We start from the raw sequence: 17,574 nt of genomic DNA on the forward strand, positions 1-17,574 counted from the left end.
TGCAACCGTAAAAATCCCATAACAATACATCCTTTAATCATAGTTTTGTCACTTTCTAAGATTTCTGTGATGTATTTATTACATTAATATCGTTTTATTTTGCCAACTAACGCCCATTCAAGCCTACGTTTTATGTCTACGCTGAAAATAAAAATTACAGCGTGCAGATGCCAAAAATATCTAATTTGAATTGTTTTTAGCGATTTCAACATAGAAATTCGAACAACCCACGACTACTTGGTTAGTGCTTTTCCACGCACTAGTTTTAGTTTCTTATTTAGATTTAACGTTTTAGGGCCTGGTAATTAAGTTACAAATCTATTTTTATCCGTTTTAAAATAAATGCGATGTCATCATTGTCGCACGCATTCACAACTACGAAATGCGCTCCAAGTTGCTAATTAACATAGTTTTGGGCAGTAAACCAACTTTTTTTGGGTTTAGCAAAACTTGCTTTGTTGTGAATTTGTTTTTGAGAAGCAAAATTTATAATTTGAATATATTTCATTTGGTTAAAAAACAAATGAACTTGAATATTCAATCTTTGTTATAAAAAAACACATTTAATAGATATTCATTTAAGTCTTGCTAAAACCTAAATGAAAGAAAATTTCATTTCTCTTAAATACGTTTGCTGAATATCAAGAATAAGGAAGTTTATTTGTAAATTTATTTTTCCGATAAAAATTCAGATAAAAAATGAATTTACTTTTTTTCCAAAATTCTTAGAGAGGGATTGTATTTAAGACATTTAAAGAAAACATGTATTTAAAGAAACTCAAAAAGAATGAGTGCAACCATGGTTTAAACATGTAAATGTAATAAATGTAAGATAAAACTTTTTAAAAACATCTCAATGCACATTAATATAAACTATAAAGTTGATTTTTGGGAAAAAAGGAGCCAGGGTCCAGGGTGCTTTTCAAGGACTTGACTCAGCATTTGCGTTGAAACAAACGTTCGGCATTTATAAAAAGTTAAAACTTTTAAACGATGACATTATTTTCTCTGAGTTTTGCTGTTTATAATAATTTTTGTGAACACTTCTCTTCATAAAGCCCAATTTTTTGTAGAAACAAAAACAGAGATATATGCTGATAAATTTTTTATAGAAAGATCTCTTTTTACAATTATCTCCACGCGATGGATATGCTATGGATATATTTTTTGACTTAAAATCTTTATTTAAACAGTCCTTTTCAAAATCATTTATGAGCAGTGATGTAACATGATCATTAAAATTTTGTGCTCTAAATGAAAAGTTCACATCTGAAATTCTGAAACACTGCACAAAAAGGTTCTTGCAACTGTAATAAACGTTACTTATCCTTATAGATTTCGACTGATTTCATATTTCCTTAACATTTTGTTCTAGCGCGTCAGGATTAAAAGTTACCCCCTGGTAAAAAGTTGCTTGCATGCAGTAATTGTTAGAATTTTATTTGTCGTTTTGTTGTATTGATTTTATTGATTTCGCTTTTTTGCAAACGCATAAAGAGTTTTGTTTTAATAAACAGAACTTTTTATACGTTTAGAACACTTAAAGTTTCTATTAAAGATAAATTCTTTTTCTGAAAAATCAATCTATCTTTAAACAGTAATATAAAAATTTGTACTTAATTCGTTATTAGTTATTACCTCTACGTTATTAATGTATTAAACCAAACACCACACTACACATCGCACTTAATAAGAAAGGAAATAGGGTAACAATTGACTTTTTAAGAAGATGTTAATTACGAGGTTTTTAAAAACACGGTTTTTTAAAATAACGTTTTCATTCTGAAATAATTGCCGACTTACCTGAATTATTCCGATTTTTAATCAAAAATAACAAATCAACAATCTTTGATATTTAAAATCTAAGTTTTTATATCTATTATATGAGTTTGTCTCAAATTACAAAGAGATGGAATCATAAAGTTGGACCGTAAACCCTAGGTGCATGCAACGATAAATTTGGACCATATAACAGAGCCCTGGGTGCAGTAGGAGGATTGTATTTAAATCTCTTAAAACGTGTGTGTGAGTGTGTGTGTGTGTGTGTGTGTGTGTGTGTGTGTGAGTGTGCAGCACATATATTATATAATATGCAGCACATATGTTATTTAAACAATTTTCTTTATTACCTAATACCTAAAGAGTGGATTTTTCATACTTATCATTCGAAACCTTTTATCAACTTAAAAAGCCAGATTTAACCAGCATTATGGGCAATTAACTAAAACTTCAAAAACTTGATTTAATAATTTTTGCTTTAAAAAAATGTCTTAGCGAAAAAAAACAAAACAAGTGGGTTAAAAGCAGATGAAAAGTGAAAGTAATCATTTTTGAAATTTATGAAAACAGTTGAAAGTTTAAAGTGAGGCTCAAATGAAAACATAAATGAGAGTCTAAGACTGAGTCTTCACAAGCACCGAATCATATTTTTTAAAACTACGGAGTTTCCTACCACAACACAGAACTTAGCCTATTTTTGAACTAAACTCACAATAGTAAAAAGGATTTTAAAGCAGATGGTCACAGAGGTCCTACGAACCTTATTGTAAGGACTGAAAGTCAGTATTGTACTGGCTGTATTTAAATTAAAAGAAAAGTAAGCGACCTCTGCGGTCACATGCCCAAATCAATGTCTATTCAAGGGGAAAAAAAATTACAAATAAAAACTCTGCAAAAACCTTTTCTTTTTTTTCTCTAGTTTTTCCTTCAGTTAAATGGCTTTTTTCAAGCATAAAATTAATGTTGAAACTATTTACCATTACTTTTTATTTATACTTTTAAAGGATTATACGCGATTATATTTAAATTATATTCAAGTTTTTTAAACCCTGACAAATCACTTTAAATATCAAAACATAGATTGAATTAAAAATGATTCTTTCTCTCTTTTCGTTTTTTAAATAGTGAATTAAAAACTGAATGCAAAAAAAAAATTGTTAAAATATAAAAAATCAATCAAGTATGTCTAAAGTCCAATTAACGTTATCCTGTATTAGCTACCAACATACAATATCTACAACATATAAGTCTAGTAACCTTGTTAATATCTAATCTACACTTTATTGTTCACGACATCATGATTTCTGCTCGTGTTTTAATATTTACATGTTGTTTTACTTTCTGTTACTAACTTTTCTTTAATAATCATTAATTGCAATTAATTGCTTTGTAAAGAAATTTTCTATTAGAAACTTTCTATTTATAGTTATTAATTACTATTAAATGCTTTGTGAAGAAATGAAATGAGTTATAATAAATTTAGAATTAAAAAAGTCACAAGATTGACATTTTTAGCTGCAAATTTATTACAACACAAGTTTATGATATGAAATCAATTTTATAACTAACTTGTTGCAAAGATCAGATATGTCCAGGACTTATTTTCGCCGCAAACAAAAATTTTAAGAATTAAATACAAAGTTTATGTTAGGAATGATATTTTTACTCTAAACAAGTGGGCATCGAAATAGGGGAAAAATAGGGGGAAAAATAGGTAGAAAAACGCGATCAGATTTCTGCACTAACTTAAATTCTTTAGTAGCTTGACTTCGTTGTTATTTAAGTTTTTTTGAATATGCTGCTTGTTTACAAAACATATTGGATGTTATCAACACATTTTTCATGTTTCTGAATATCAAACTCTGAACACAATGGCATGTACAATCAGATGATGAAATAAGCACATGTTGCGTTTACAACGCAGACTTACAGATAATTAATAAAACCCTTCAATTTATATTTGAAGGCTTATCGCACGTGTATTTATTGGAATTAAAACTTACGCTCTCTTTAGCTGTTTTTAACCAATTCTTGTGGAGTATTGGTCATGCAAAACTCAAAAAAAAAAATAATAATAATAATTTTGTGTTTTCTAGGCGCTGCAAATTTAAAGGTGTTTTCGTAATAAAAATCTAAGAGTTTCCATTCAGAAGTCTTGTTTCATAGAATTTATGACCTTTATTTGTCAAAGTGATTTTAAGATCAGTTTTGTTCATGTTGCATTCTGAAACATCTTAGTATTTCAGCAAATATTGCCGACAATATTCATAAACGCGTTAATATTGCTGACTAACAAGGGATTACCGATATTAGATGTGAAAGTTAAATTTAGCTACAATGATGGCAAATACACTGAAAACACAGGCCATTTTTCTAGCCGTAAAAAAAGCACGAAACAGCGTATTATTTCAGACTGCTTTACAAAACACAGGCTGTTTAAATTAGAAATTTTTTTTGGAGTAACTTTTCTTACGAATGAAGCAAAACTAATATTACACAAAACATAGTTAAAACAAAAGGCTGAATGCTTTATTTTATATGGTGTCTGCTTATTAGAGCAAAGAAATCGAAAATAAGTTTATTACAACGATTTAGAGAGAGCTACATTTGATGGCATACTTAACTTTAACGCTTCACTGAAAAACCTAAAAAATAATTTTTCGCAAGGGTTTATTCCCTTTAACGTGCAGAAATAATAATAATTCTCAGAACTTTTATTTAATTTGCTTTTTAATAATAATAATTTTGCTTTTTAATGATAATTTTTTCAAAATGTTTTAAGAAAATCTCACTCACTAGTCTTCCACTTTAATTCCTAGCTAAATTCTTTACTTTACTTTAAATCCATCAATTCATTTTTTTTTTCAAGAAAGTGATTGTACAAATGTTTCAATTGCATTTATAGAACATAGAAAAGTTAAGCGCTGACCATTTTCAGCACTACTTAGTGCCCCTTCATGTTTTTGCCTATTAGTAGCCAATACCTTTTAGAGTCATACAAGAATCATACATACATACATACATACATACATACATACATACATACATACATACATACATACATACATACATACATACATACATACATACATACATACATACATACATACATACATACATACATACATACATACATACATACATACATACATACATACATACATAAATGCATCACTTAAAAAACGATCTTTCATAATCTGTAGTTCTGTAAAAGTGCACTTGGCCCAGGAGTCCATTTCAAGGCAAAGTTTTTAAAGGATTCTCAAAAAATAAATCCCTATATCCTAGTTTTTTTGGGCTTTAGAAAACGTATTAAAAAAGATGCTTTACATTTTTTTAAAATCAGCTTCACTTATAGCTTAAAGCATTTTTGATCAGGCTCTTGAATGAATAATGCAAGTTCTACTGAAGACATTGTCATTTTGTCCTCATTTAACGAACTTTTGTTTTATAAAGATAATTGTAACTATTTCTCAGCAAAAATTACATTTGACGCTGTTGGATTAGTGATAGCGTCATAAGTATATAAACCATTGTTTTAACTTCAATATCAAAATTTAAATTACAAGCAGTCCACAATATGACCAACTTCACATGGCTGGGAATCATATGGGTAAGTAGATTAGACATCTCTTCACTGTTGAAAATGTAAGCGTAGCTTATTTCCGATAAAATGCATTAGGCTCACCAATTTTAATAGCTCCAATGTTATAAAAAACAATCAACATGCGAGAAATATCCTAATAAAATTGCTTCTGCATTTCTCGCCAAAGGCAGCGGTTGGCGTCTTTATACTTCAATGATAACAGAAAATACTCTGGAGAATGTCGCACTTCCAGAGCTTTGCCATGAAGAATATAATGTCGATAATGTGTATCGAGTACAGATTTGAAGGTACCATCCAACTCCGGGCAATGTGACGTAAGGTGCTTTATCCTCTAAGCAGCACTGTTGCATTAATCTCACACAGAGGAACATTCTATAATCATTAAAACAATCACAAATTTGTTATGGTTTTATCATGAAAGGAGCTCGCATCTATTTTGGGGTTGGATGAAAGTGGCTACTGCACTATACCTTCTTTAATTTGTTGGCAGCAACGTTCAAGAAAAGGAACTGTGCCTATTTGTACTGACTTTTTAAAACTGTAGACAAAAAGTTTTTTTGTTGATTTTGTTAACCTTATTGGTTTGTGATCATTGAGTACCTTAACTTGAGCTTTGTTCTGTTCCGCTGCGCTCTCATTTTTTACATAATCTTGTCTGTATAAAATCTATTTTAAAAGTTTGCTAACTCTTTAAAAACAACAATGTGCTATAGAAGGATTACTGACATTTGTGCCATTTAATCATGAAAGTTTAGTAAATATTTTAAAATGCACGACATATCCTATTGGAAAATTTTTTCTAAATTAGAAAAATGTTTGTGAGTCGTATGTGTTTGATGGTTGTTTTGATTGTAAATTTACAAAAATTGGCGTTGAATTTGTCAGGCAGCAATAAGATGTGCGGGTTAAGCTAATTAAACTTTTACAATGTAGCGATGAAAAGCCTATTTCCCTTCAAGAAGAAAATTCAAGCAAAATTTCTAAAGAAAACCTAAAACCATAACTAATCATTGTTATAATTTGTTCAGAGAGAGATTCGGACAAATGTTAACAGCCTACAGCATGAAAGCATGCTAACATTTGAAAAAATGTAAAACTTGCTTTCACGATCACGACTAAAAATATCTTTAAGAACCGTTTGACACTTACATTTTTGTGTGAATATACAGAAGTTGAGAAATCTTATATAACAAACAAAATCTTTGTCCGAACATTCTTTTTCTAATTAAACATTTCCCTGACCTCAGTGGATTCAACTTTAAAATCTTTAGAACTCCCACAATTTTATTTAAATTGCCAAACTGGTTGTTTCCAAATCAATCCCTAATCAAGCTGCAACAATACAATGATCGTTCTTGCGTAAGATTAATCGCTAATTTTTGTGTTTGCAGAAGTTTGTGGAAGTAGCTGTGCTTTTTTTATATATCATTTTTAAATTCAAGCGTATTAGTTTTTACTATCCATTCTCGTGCAGTCAGCTGTTTTAAATGCTCTCTTCTGTTGAATCATATTGTCTTTTCGTTTGTGATCGTGTGAAGTCTTCCAGTGCTTTTTTTGTTTTGTTTTTGTATCAGTTAGTTTCTTTATTTTCTTTAGTTTAATTCTTTATTTATTTTCAGAGTGCATAGCTCTCTTGAAGTCTTACCCAGCCAGCCAAACAAGTCGGGACCCGCACGGGTCCCACGTTAGTTAAAGTATGGGTCCCGCACGGGAATCCCAGTCGGGACCCACAAGGTTTTGTCCAGGGGGCCCGCACGGGAACCGCAAGGCATTATTTTTGGAAGGGGCCCGCATGGGAACTGCTTGGGATGTGACCCACAGAGACCGTTTGTTAAGCTTAACTTGTGCATCTTGGGACCAATCTACGACCTGTATGACCATCACCGCATGGCAATCCTCAAATGTATTTGAAACTTAGTAAACCTCGCATACTTTATACTTTAATTAATAGTCGAATATATATATTGAATTCTAACTATATTTCTGATAATAAAGAATCTGAAGATGTTACAGATACTTTTTTTTTTCGGCTGTCTTGGCCCCGGTCTCGGGCGTTAGCGAACCACCTGCGCAATTCGCCTTCGATCTCCTTTTGGGTTGCATTAGTCGTTAATGCATTTCTTTTAACTGCACCTAAACGCACAAAAGAAGAATTACACACACACACACACACACACACACACACACACACACACACACACACACACACACACAGTATATATATATATATATATATATATATATATATATATATATATATATATATATATATATATATATATATATATATATATATATATACACACACAGACACACACACAGACACACAGACACACACAGACACACACACACACACACACACACACGTTTTGATTTGACCGTTTAGATTAAGTGCTGAAAATTTCCATACCGCAGTTGCTGGTATGAAATTTTTTTAATAAAGTTTGTGTATTAATACACAAACTTTATTAAAAAAATTTCACAAGACAAAACTCACAGAAAAAACATTTTTTAAATTACACGTCTCAAGATTATTATATGAATAGAATAACATACCACAGACAACTTCAAATATTTCCAGTTTGGAAAAACAAACTTTTCCAGATTGCCCGCAAAGATTACACAGTCTTCCAAGGTTATTAGAGAGAATGAATTTCATCATTCTTTTAATGGCATCATTTAGTGAGCTTCCACCAATATTGGATACAATACAAGTCTGAAAAAAGTATCAAGTTGAATTAAATTAGTAAATGATTGAATTATGTATGTACTCTTTTACAGCCAATTACATTTGCTAATGTAACATTTTTCGAAGACTTTGAGGTAACACATATGATTAGGCTTTTAAGTATAGATGAAGTAGTGGTAGAGCATCCACCTTGTAAATACAAGGTTTGTGGTTCAATCCCACCACTCTCCACCTCAGGAAGAACCACACTCATTTTATTTCTCCATGCAGCAATTTTGTGACAAGGCTTGTGTGTCAAAATTAAGAGTTGAGAGACTGTTAATAAAAAATGAGTGGCCCCCATAACTACAGTGGCCCTTCAGCCTAGATTTACAAACTCCTCATTAAAATTGGGGGTTTAACCTCAAAGCTTTCCATCTCCTAGGAGATGGAAAACTTTGATACCTTACCACAGCTAAATTAACTAAGTACCTTACCACAGCTAAAGAACCTCACCTGGGCCAATATAGGATCAGTTTAACACCATGCCCAGGCCATGGGTTAGGTTGTAATTATAAAACATTTAGTTTACACATCACTTATTTATTTCATAAAACATAAAATAAACCATGAAGTTATGAAAAATAATATTGTTAGACATGGAAAATAAAATACTCACCAGTGTTCTCTTTATTGATTGATCTTTTAGATGCTCCTCCAAATCATTAATATCTTTGATATTAGAAAGGGGAAAGTGAATGTCATTTGGCAACTCATTATCATTTTCCAACTGAGGTGTATTTAATTTTCGCATAATAGATTGTAACATTACAGAATGAGTCTTTTGAGTTTCTTTTATTTCTTCAAGAGTTGTTAATAACTTCTGCATAAGAACAGCTAAATCATATTTAAAAATTTGGTTTTATACTCTACAATTTGCTATACAATACAGTCAAAAACTCAATTTCAAAATCTAAGTTATAATCTCACTATTTCAATAATTTGAATTACTTCAATTTTTTTTTTTAAAATTAATAATCATGGAACTCAGCAACTTTAAAAAACAAGCTTACTTGAGTTTATTGAATTTAACACCTGAGCTGATGTTTCCATTACATTTTTTGAATGACTGGGTAACATTTCAGGTTGTATTACATTAGGCTGGTGATCAGAGGTACTGGATTGTGGTAGGTGTTTTAATACAGGCACATTTTGAGACAAAGATGAGTGTGAGCTTGATTGTATTGCCCTTAAGTGTTGAGGTGGTGTTGGTTTTGTAACCATAGAGATGCTTGTATTTCTGAAACAACAAGATAACAAAATAGGTATAAATGTACTAGATTTACCAACTATATTCACATTTAAAACTATTACTACGGCAATCCATCTATTAAAGAACCAAGAACCACACCTGCCATCTATTAAAAAACCTTCATATCTGAAAATTTGAAGTGATAAAAAATAACAAAAACCATTCTATTAATACTATTTTATTTATTTATAATTTTTTGGTGTCTCATGATCTTAGATAAACAATTTAGAACTTTATAGATTTAATTTTTTTACGTAATCAATCTGTTTTCTTGATAAGAGTCTTCAATTTCATCATCAGCAACATCATTTTCATAGTCAAAAGAATGTTTTCTTTTTCTAAACAAAAGTGACAATTATTATTTTTAAATATTGTAAATTAAACTAAAAAATTTTATTAATTGATTTTATTATTGAAACAATAGACAGCAAGCTAAAAATAATTTGAATGAAAAATTCTAAAATGATCTGTAAATCAGAAAACAATTTTTCTACAGTTAAAATTAAATTAAAAAAATTAATATATATTTACATTTATTTTAACTCTGAACATGAGTGAAACAAATTATACTGGAATTCTCTAACCTAATTTTTTGTGTTTCCAAATTTCTACAGTTATTATAATCATCTGTGTCATAGTCAACATTAGATGTGTCTTCAGACTGTTTTGTTTTTTCATTTGCGCTTTTAAGAGTGTCTAGAACAAATTATATTTTGTGTACATTTCATTGATTACATGCAATGTCCGTGAAAAATTTTACACATCAATAGCTAAGTGTTATGCTCTAAACAATTATTTTTTCTTTGCAAACATGAGTGCTCTAAATGTTTTAGAAATGGGAGAAAAGAGTGCTCTCCTTTCTACCATTGCAAAACCATTTTATTAATGACTAAATCAGAGTCCCTTAAGGAGCTCTAAAAATCTTATTAAGAGAGAAAGCCAGATCCTTCATAGAAGGATCTCTAAAAACAACAATAGTACTAACTTGCAGTTCCAAGAATTCGCACTTTGTATAAAAGCCAGTGTTCTTCTGGGTTACTGCATATTTTTTTGGCATTTGACACTTTACTTGCTGCTTTTACTGGCGGATAGTAAAAATTTAATGCAGTTTTATCTTTAATTAAACTTTTAACATTCTGTTTATTTCCATCAACCATCCACTTCATTGGCAAAAAATCAATCTCTTTAGTCTCAACATATTCAACAATTGCATACATTTTAGTATAGTAAAATCAAAACTGCATCAGCTGAAATTTAGTAATCAATATTAATAGTCATGTAGTCATAATACTCACCATTCTTTAAATATTTTCAATCAAATAAAAATATTACAAATTAATATTGCAACTAAATTTATCAAAGTAAAATTTTTTTAATATTTATTTATCTATGGAGTAACAACTTGTACATTCACAAATTCTAAACAAAAAAAATCACTCAAAGCATTACCAAAAGAAAGTGTAATATTAAAGTTGTATAAGTAATAAATTATTTTCTTTTTTAAACTATAGAAATTTTAAATTGACTTGAAAAAAATATTTTAAAAGTTAAGATAAATGCAACTGTGGTAAAGCCACAAATCCTTGTTTAAATGGAAGTAGAAGATACTTTGTCAGCAAACTAGCAACAGGAAAAGTTTGTCTAATTCCAGTAAGCTTGGTCACAAAATATATTGAAAGTGAAATTGAACTAACTGGATCTGAAAAAAATAGTTCAGCATCTTCAAATTCTTCAAACACAACTAAAGCATTATTGGGTTCAGCAAAGGTAGAATTGTGCAAAATATTCTTTACAATTCCTAACTTACTTTTAATCTGAAAGCAATTGTCTCCAATGGATGTGGAGATAAAATACCTAGGTCCATGGTATTGTTTGAACTGAAAATAAGAACGATAATCAACAGGTATAGGACCATCTAAATGAATTCTCTTCAACATTGGCTCTTTCTTATTGGAAGTGTTGTCATTGATGTTGCAGTGCCCTTCAATAATTCGGCGTACTATTTGACCAGTTGGATTTTGAGGCTTATGAACTAATTTTTTTAATCTCCCAAGGTAACTTTCATATTGAAATGCAGATACATTATCAAGAACACCATAATGTTTAGCATCACTGGGCAAATGTATTAAAGAGTGAATATTATACACAAGTTGATTTTCACCATACAACTTAGAAAATGAAAACACAAAGTATTTTAAGAGTTGTTCAGCATAGGCAATATTTTTTGACAATAAATTTGGGCTCAGCAATATCCGTATGGCAACAGACAAATCAAGGAAGTTTGAATATATTGTGTCTTTTAAAATAGTTTTTAAGACAACAGGCCCAGTGTACAAAAAAAATTGTCTTAATTCAGTAGCTTTCCATTTTTTATATTCTAAAAGAGATCGTGGTTTTCTTGAAAACTCTCTGGGGATGTGTTTACGTATAATTGCTAAGTTGTTAGATATCATAGATAATTGTAACTGAGATAGCTTACAATCCCCACGTGGTCCATGAATCCATTGAAATAAAAGCCTGCGCATCACACCTAAACACACAAGATGCATATATTCCAAAGGAAATTCTGTAACCATACCACAACCTAACTGCTCCAATGGTGAAGAACCTACATGATGGTCAGAATAATGACGCTCAGTAAAGGTTAGGTCTGTAATTGGTGGTGCTTCTAAATTGGGCAGTGTTACTTTGTTACACCATTTGCCACGCTGCATGCATCTCTCACATGAGTTATAAGCAGAGTGAAGCCTAATACATTTAATAAAAGCCCTTGCTGGTGCATCACATATTACAGCATCAATCTTCACTATGTAAGTTTTACCATTAAATAGAAAACCATGTTGCTTTAAACTCTTCATTTCTGAAACAAAATCATTCAGATATTCATCAAGAGGTGTAGGTTTTTTCGTACTACTGTAAATTGCAATGGGAAAAGGTCCACTTAATGGACACTCTTTCAGTGAACCAAGAATTGGCCAAAGTGAAACTGAATTGCTATTAAACAGTGGTATACCATCAATATTAATATGAATATGCAAAAGGTCAACTATAGAATCAGGCTGATTTAATTTTAAAATATTAAGCAACCAATACTGCACCCCAAAGTAATAATATTCTCCACCAGCAATATACTTAATATCTACAGTTCGCTGAGTGCTTAAAAGAGTTCTTGAGTCATTAGAAAGATTGAAGTGTAATGGACTCAATATGTGCAATAAACTTTTTAAAGCTGAGTGTGATACACTGTAAGTTATTGCCCAATCTCGCAACTTATTTTTTAGTGTACAGTCATTGCAGTTATAATTATCATTGACATTTTCATCAATTTCATCAGTTTTCGAATCGTCCCTACTATAATCAAAATCAACATCAGATTTATTATCAATACTATCAGAAAACTTTTCTGAAAACTCGCTTTAAGAATTTAACCTATCAAAAATAGTTATAGATTCATTTTGCTTTTCATGAACATTTGCATTCTGATCAAGTTTTTTTCTTGATTTACTAAAACTTATATCATCCACAGTTCTATCTAACATGGAAATACTAGCACAATTCTCATTTTTCATACATAGCTCTGTAAGTATTATTGAAACCTTTGAATTAATTCTTCTTCGTTTTGTTCTATCTGAACACAACTTGAAATCATCATTAGATGTTGCCATTATAAAGTTTAACTTAACTTAATATTTTCTGATTAGAACTGCTGTTTAAAAAAATATAGCATAAATAAAAAACAAAAGAACACCCCACAATTCTTTTAAAAACAAAAGTATTAAAAACACACTATGCTATCAAAATACATACAGGAATTGAAAGATTAAGAAATTAATGATTTTATATTGAACTGGTTTATTCTTAAAACAGCACCTGCATATAATGATATTTCCAAAAGATGTATACTATGCCTGAAAGAAAATATTGACACAATCAAATCCAAGAATGTTTATTAAATAAAAAATTGGAATTAATATCTAATTATAGACAAAAAAATTAAGTTTTTTTTTGAAAAACAATAAAAACAAAAAAACCTATAAAATAATAACAGTCCCATTAAAAATATAAAAATACAGAAACTAACACTTCTAAAGAATTTATTATGTAATGGCTTACAATAGTGTCAACATATTCCAAATGTTTGACAAATTACAGTAATTGAGACATTAATGACATGTCTTAACTACTATTTATATATATAAATATATATATATATATATATATATATATATATATAGAGAGAGAGAGAGAGAGAGAGAGAGAAATGATATATACATTTCTGTTTCATACCTGAATTGATCAAACATTATTCATTTGTGTTGCATCAGATAATCTGTTGCATGTTTCATTAGATGATTATGGTTATCTGATGACACATACAACAGATTATAATCAGATATATTTGGTGAAACACGAATGTTCGATTACAAATTGTAAACATCTTTTATCAGATTATCTGACAGATTCTAAAAAGAATTTAATTCGTATACAATGATTATTATAGTGAGTACATAATTTATACAAAAATAGTAAGTATTATAAAAAATTTCCTATATAAATAAATCTATATATAAGTACACAAACTAAATTCACAACATTTAAAATTGCTTTCAGTCGCTAATAATTGTTTAAGAAAAATGAAATGAAGTTGTTGTTTATTTGCGTCATAATGCATTATCGTTTGGGATATCAACACGGGACCCGCATTGAAACCCACATAAAAACCTCACTGAACCCAGGCTGGGCAACCCACACCAGCCCAGACAAATACGGCGCGGGACCCGAGTGTCGTGGTTTGCTGGGTATTACTTTATGTGACGTGTTTCCCGCAATTCAAATGATCTCCTCATGATTTAAATGATTTATATTAAAGCTTTTTGACAAAAAAATTAATTATTTTTTCGCATTCTTCACAATTTAAAAAGATAAAATGAATATATTTGAACCTAAAGATCTTAAGAAAATAACACGTCGAAATAATAGGGTGAATTAAAAGAAGAACTCGGTTTTTATCGTTTTTTAAATTAAGTTTAGTTGTAGAATTTATTAAACAATTACCTACTGTTGCTCAATACGATTGTTTATTTCTTCAATTGTCATGTATTTAACAGCATTGATAAAAAATTGATTAAAACTTGTTATTTAGACATCTTCAGCATACACAACTTTAAGAGAACAATTGAAGTTCATATAAAAATGTGATCACTTTGAATTGTAGTGGACATCAAAAATAATTGAGTTCTACTTTTCAGGTGGCTGCACATAATCTTCTCCTAAGTTCAGGGTAGTGATGTGCGAAATTCGAAACTTCGATTGCGAATTCGAAACTGACTTTTAGTTTCGTTTTGAATCGAACTTTTTTTTTAGTTTCGAACCATTCAAAGTATATTATCTTTGTTTCGAAGCGAACCCAAGGTTAATCGACTGACCTGTGGACTTCGAGGGCGCAAGATCCATTTATTTATTTCTGTCTGTCATATGTATGTCCTGAATTTGAGCTAAAGACATTCGCAATAGAAAACAAGTCGTTTCCAGGAGAACCTACCGGCGAAAGCATTCTTGAATCTTTAGACAAAACTATTGATACTACTATAAAAAGCGGGTTCTGGCTCATTGATACATTTCCTATACTTAAGGAATCTAAGATGGTGTTATCGGGTTCTGGCTCATTTCCATTTTTCTATAGAAAAAATGACATCGGTTTCTAGCTCATTGATACTTTTCCATACTTAAGGAATGCAAGATGGCGTCGTGTTTTTTTAATGTAAAGTGTTGTCTGAATATTTTTTCCCGTTCTAAAATTATTTCTTTGCGCATTTTCATAATGAGATGACATTATGAAAAAAGGTTGTGAATGTCTTAGTTAATTTATTCTTTGTAGTTGTTCTTCAAACTATTGTCTACGTCCATTAAGTATTACTGTTGGTCCTCTTTCAATTATTTCATATTGTTTTTGTTTTTTAAGAGTTAATTTTTCTTCTAATGTAATTTCAACTACAGAGGGTCTCCTTATAACAAGTTTAACTTTAATTTTTCCACCAGGTTCAGTGGGTTCTGTTATAATTATTTCAGACGGAGGCCTTTCAATTCTTCGACGTCGTTCAATAATATCATGTTCTTGGTTTCTTTCTCTCTCATCGCGGATTCTGTTTGCTCTCGTTTCATAATTTTCTCCTCGGATATGACTAATTATTAAATTTCGTCGCTCGTCCCTCGTTAATTCATAGTAATATTCAGGAAAACCATCTTCAGGATCAATAATATCTTCAGGATCAATAAGATCTTCTACATCACTCATCCTCATCATTTTTATAACAAGAAAAAATTTATTTAAGTCATTTTCAAAAATTTTTTTTCATCTGTGCATTAGATCCTTTGGATCAATGGAATTTCAATTTTGAAATTCTTCGAATTTTTAAGCGTAGTAATAGACTTGTCCTAGAAGAAGGTAAAAGCTTCCAGATTGACCGACTTGAGCATCACCAGAGTTGAGCGTGACAACGAGTCTTCTACCAGCTGCGACAGTAGACATAGAATCTGCTTCTCCGAAATTTCTGTAAAAAGAGATGGTGGTGGTGGATCCGATGGATGAAGTGGATTGATACAGCAGTCCAGTCGATTTGTTGTTGAATGAAGTCAAATTTGAACCGTTCCATGAGGATAAGTAAAAATCTTCTAATCCAGAAGAGGAAAAGAAGCATGTGCTGTCACCGTCATATCCTGGAAAATACGTGTAATTGTTGGTGTTGTACGGTGTCCAAGGAGTGAGAACAGTGCCGTTACCTGGAGGTAAATTCCCATCGTACATTCGGACTCTAGATTCCCACCAGTTTCCAGAGGCGCCAATGATGTGCATCCTGATGTATTTCAACGACACACCATTTCCTTTTCCGTTGGTGTTCATCAAAACGTATTCGCTGCCGTAAGTGGTATTCAAATATCGAAACGTTCTGCAGTACAGCTTGAAAAGAGGGATGGTTGCAGGAATGGAAGCAAGTGTGGAAATGAACGGTTGAATCCAATACGTGATGGCAGTAGCATTTCTGTTCACCAGTTGAATGGAGATGTCGTTTCTGAAAGGCATGTCCAACGTGAAATATCCTCCCAATGAAGTGGTGTTAAACATGTTGCATCCCTGCAAAGAATTGGCGTAAAAAGCTCCTCCCAATGGTGAAAAAAGCAAATCGGTAGCAAGTCCTGTTTGATCCACTCCGATTCCTTCCGTTGTTTCTACATAATTCCCCACATTGATTTCTCCGTCAGTGAAGATTCGAATAAAAACTTGCCCGGGAATATTCGTACCAGAGGTGCTGTATAAAGCCAGCCACAATCTTCTCAGCACTCCGGATTTTCCAGAAAACGCAAACACAGGAGAAGTGGTTAGCGCCGCAACCGTCTGAGACTTAAACCCTAAACTGGTAAAACTGGATCCTGGAACGACACTGGTCAAACTCGATTTTTGCAACAACAAGTCTACATAATTTTTTGTCGCTCCATCCTGTGAGTTGGTTGGATCAGTCACGTTGATCAATTTATGAGAATTCAAATCCAAATCTGCATTTCCCACAGTCGTTCCACCTGACGCATGCGTGTCTACGTAATTTTTCGTAGCCGAATCTGAAGCTGATGTAGGTTCAGCTAAATTAGTTAATTTGTGCGACGTCATGTTAATGTCGGTGTATGAAATATTGTTGTAAGAGACTTTGGTGTCTACATACCCTTTTGTCGCTGCGTCTTTTAAAGCGGTGGGGTCGGTTACATTGATCAACTTGTGAGAGTTCATGTCGATGATTCCAGTGATCGTGCTGGATCCGTCAGTTTTAACACATAGACTCGAGCTGACGTCGACGTAATTTTTTGTGGCGGCGTCATGAAGATTAGTCGGTTCGTTCAAATTGATCGCCTTGTGAAAGTTCAAATCCAAATCTGCAGTTCCCACTACAGTTCCAGTACCACCTGTCACGTGATTGTCTACGTAATTTTTAGTAGCGGCATCGTGTGCGTTGGTGGGTTCACCCAGGTTGATGATTTTATGAGAGTTGTAATCCAAATCTGCAGTGATGGTGCTCGATCCGTCCGTTTTAATATAAACGTTGCTGGTTGAGTCTGATGCAAGATTATCAAAATAAACACTGAATTCGCTTCTGTTGAATTTGTCAATCATTTTTTAATGGGGAAAAATTTTTTTTAAATCCTTCGGATTCATGGAAC

The 17,574-nt window shown here is 31.5% G+C and overlaps 1 protein-coding gene across 5 annotated transcripts; it reads right to left on the bottom strand.

Moving 5' to 3' along the window:
- Positions 1–7,346: 7,346 nt before the first annotated feature.
- LOC149891125 (uncharacterized) lies at positions 7,347–14,158 on the bottom strand. Of its 5 annotated transcripts, none has more exons than XM_090082763.1 (8): positions 13,654–14,158; positions 10,352–10,613; positions 9,951–10,062; positions 9,621–9,704; positions 9,128–9,354; positions 8,734–8,951; positions 7,943–8,102; positions 7,347–7,519 (listed from the first exon to the last, which is right to left on the bottom strand). In XM_090082763.1, the coding sequence occupies exons 2-8, from the start codon at positions 10,581–10,583 to the stop codon at positions 7,362–7,364; spliced, it is 1,191 nt and encodes a 396-aa protein (XP_089938889.1). In that variant the 5' UTR covers positions 10,584–10,613; positions 13,654–14,158; the 3' UTR covers positions 7,347–7,361. The 5 variants fall into 5 exon arrangements, with proteins under 5 accessions (XP_089938889.1, XP_089938888.1, XP_089938890.1 ...); XM_090082762.1 differs by having other exon boundaries at positions 10,352–13,274; XM_090082764.1 differs by lacking the exon at positions 9,621–9,704 and having other exon boundaries at positions 10,352–13,274.
- Between the last annotated feature and the right edge of the window lie 3,416 nt (positions 14,159–17,574).

This window comes from Hydra viridissima, unplaced genomic scaffold, assembly GCF_058129835.1.
Source record: "Hydra viridissima isolate aposymbiotic clone 2 unplaced genomic scaffold, HvirCarnegie_v1 scaffold_3, whole genome shotgun sequence".
In the NCBI taxonomy this organism is placed as follows: Eukaryota; Metazoa; Cnidaria; class Hydrozoa; order Anthoathecata; family Hydridae; genus Hydra; species Hydra viridissima.

Excerpts from the sequence above, each read along its gene's own strand:
- LOC149891125 (XM_090082761.1), bottom strand. The coding sequence starts at position 12,224 with ATGAAGAGTTTAAAGCAACATGGTTTTCTATTTAATGGTAAAACTTAC.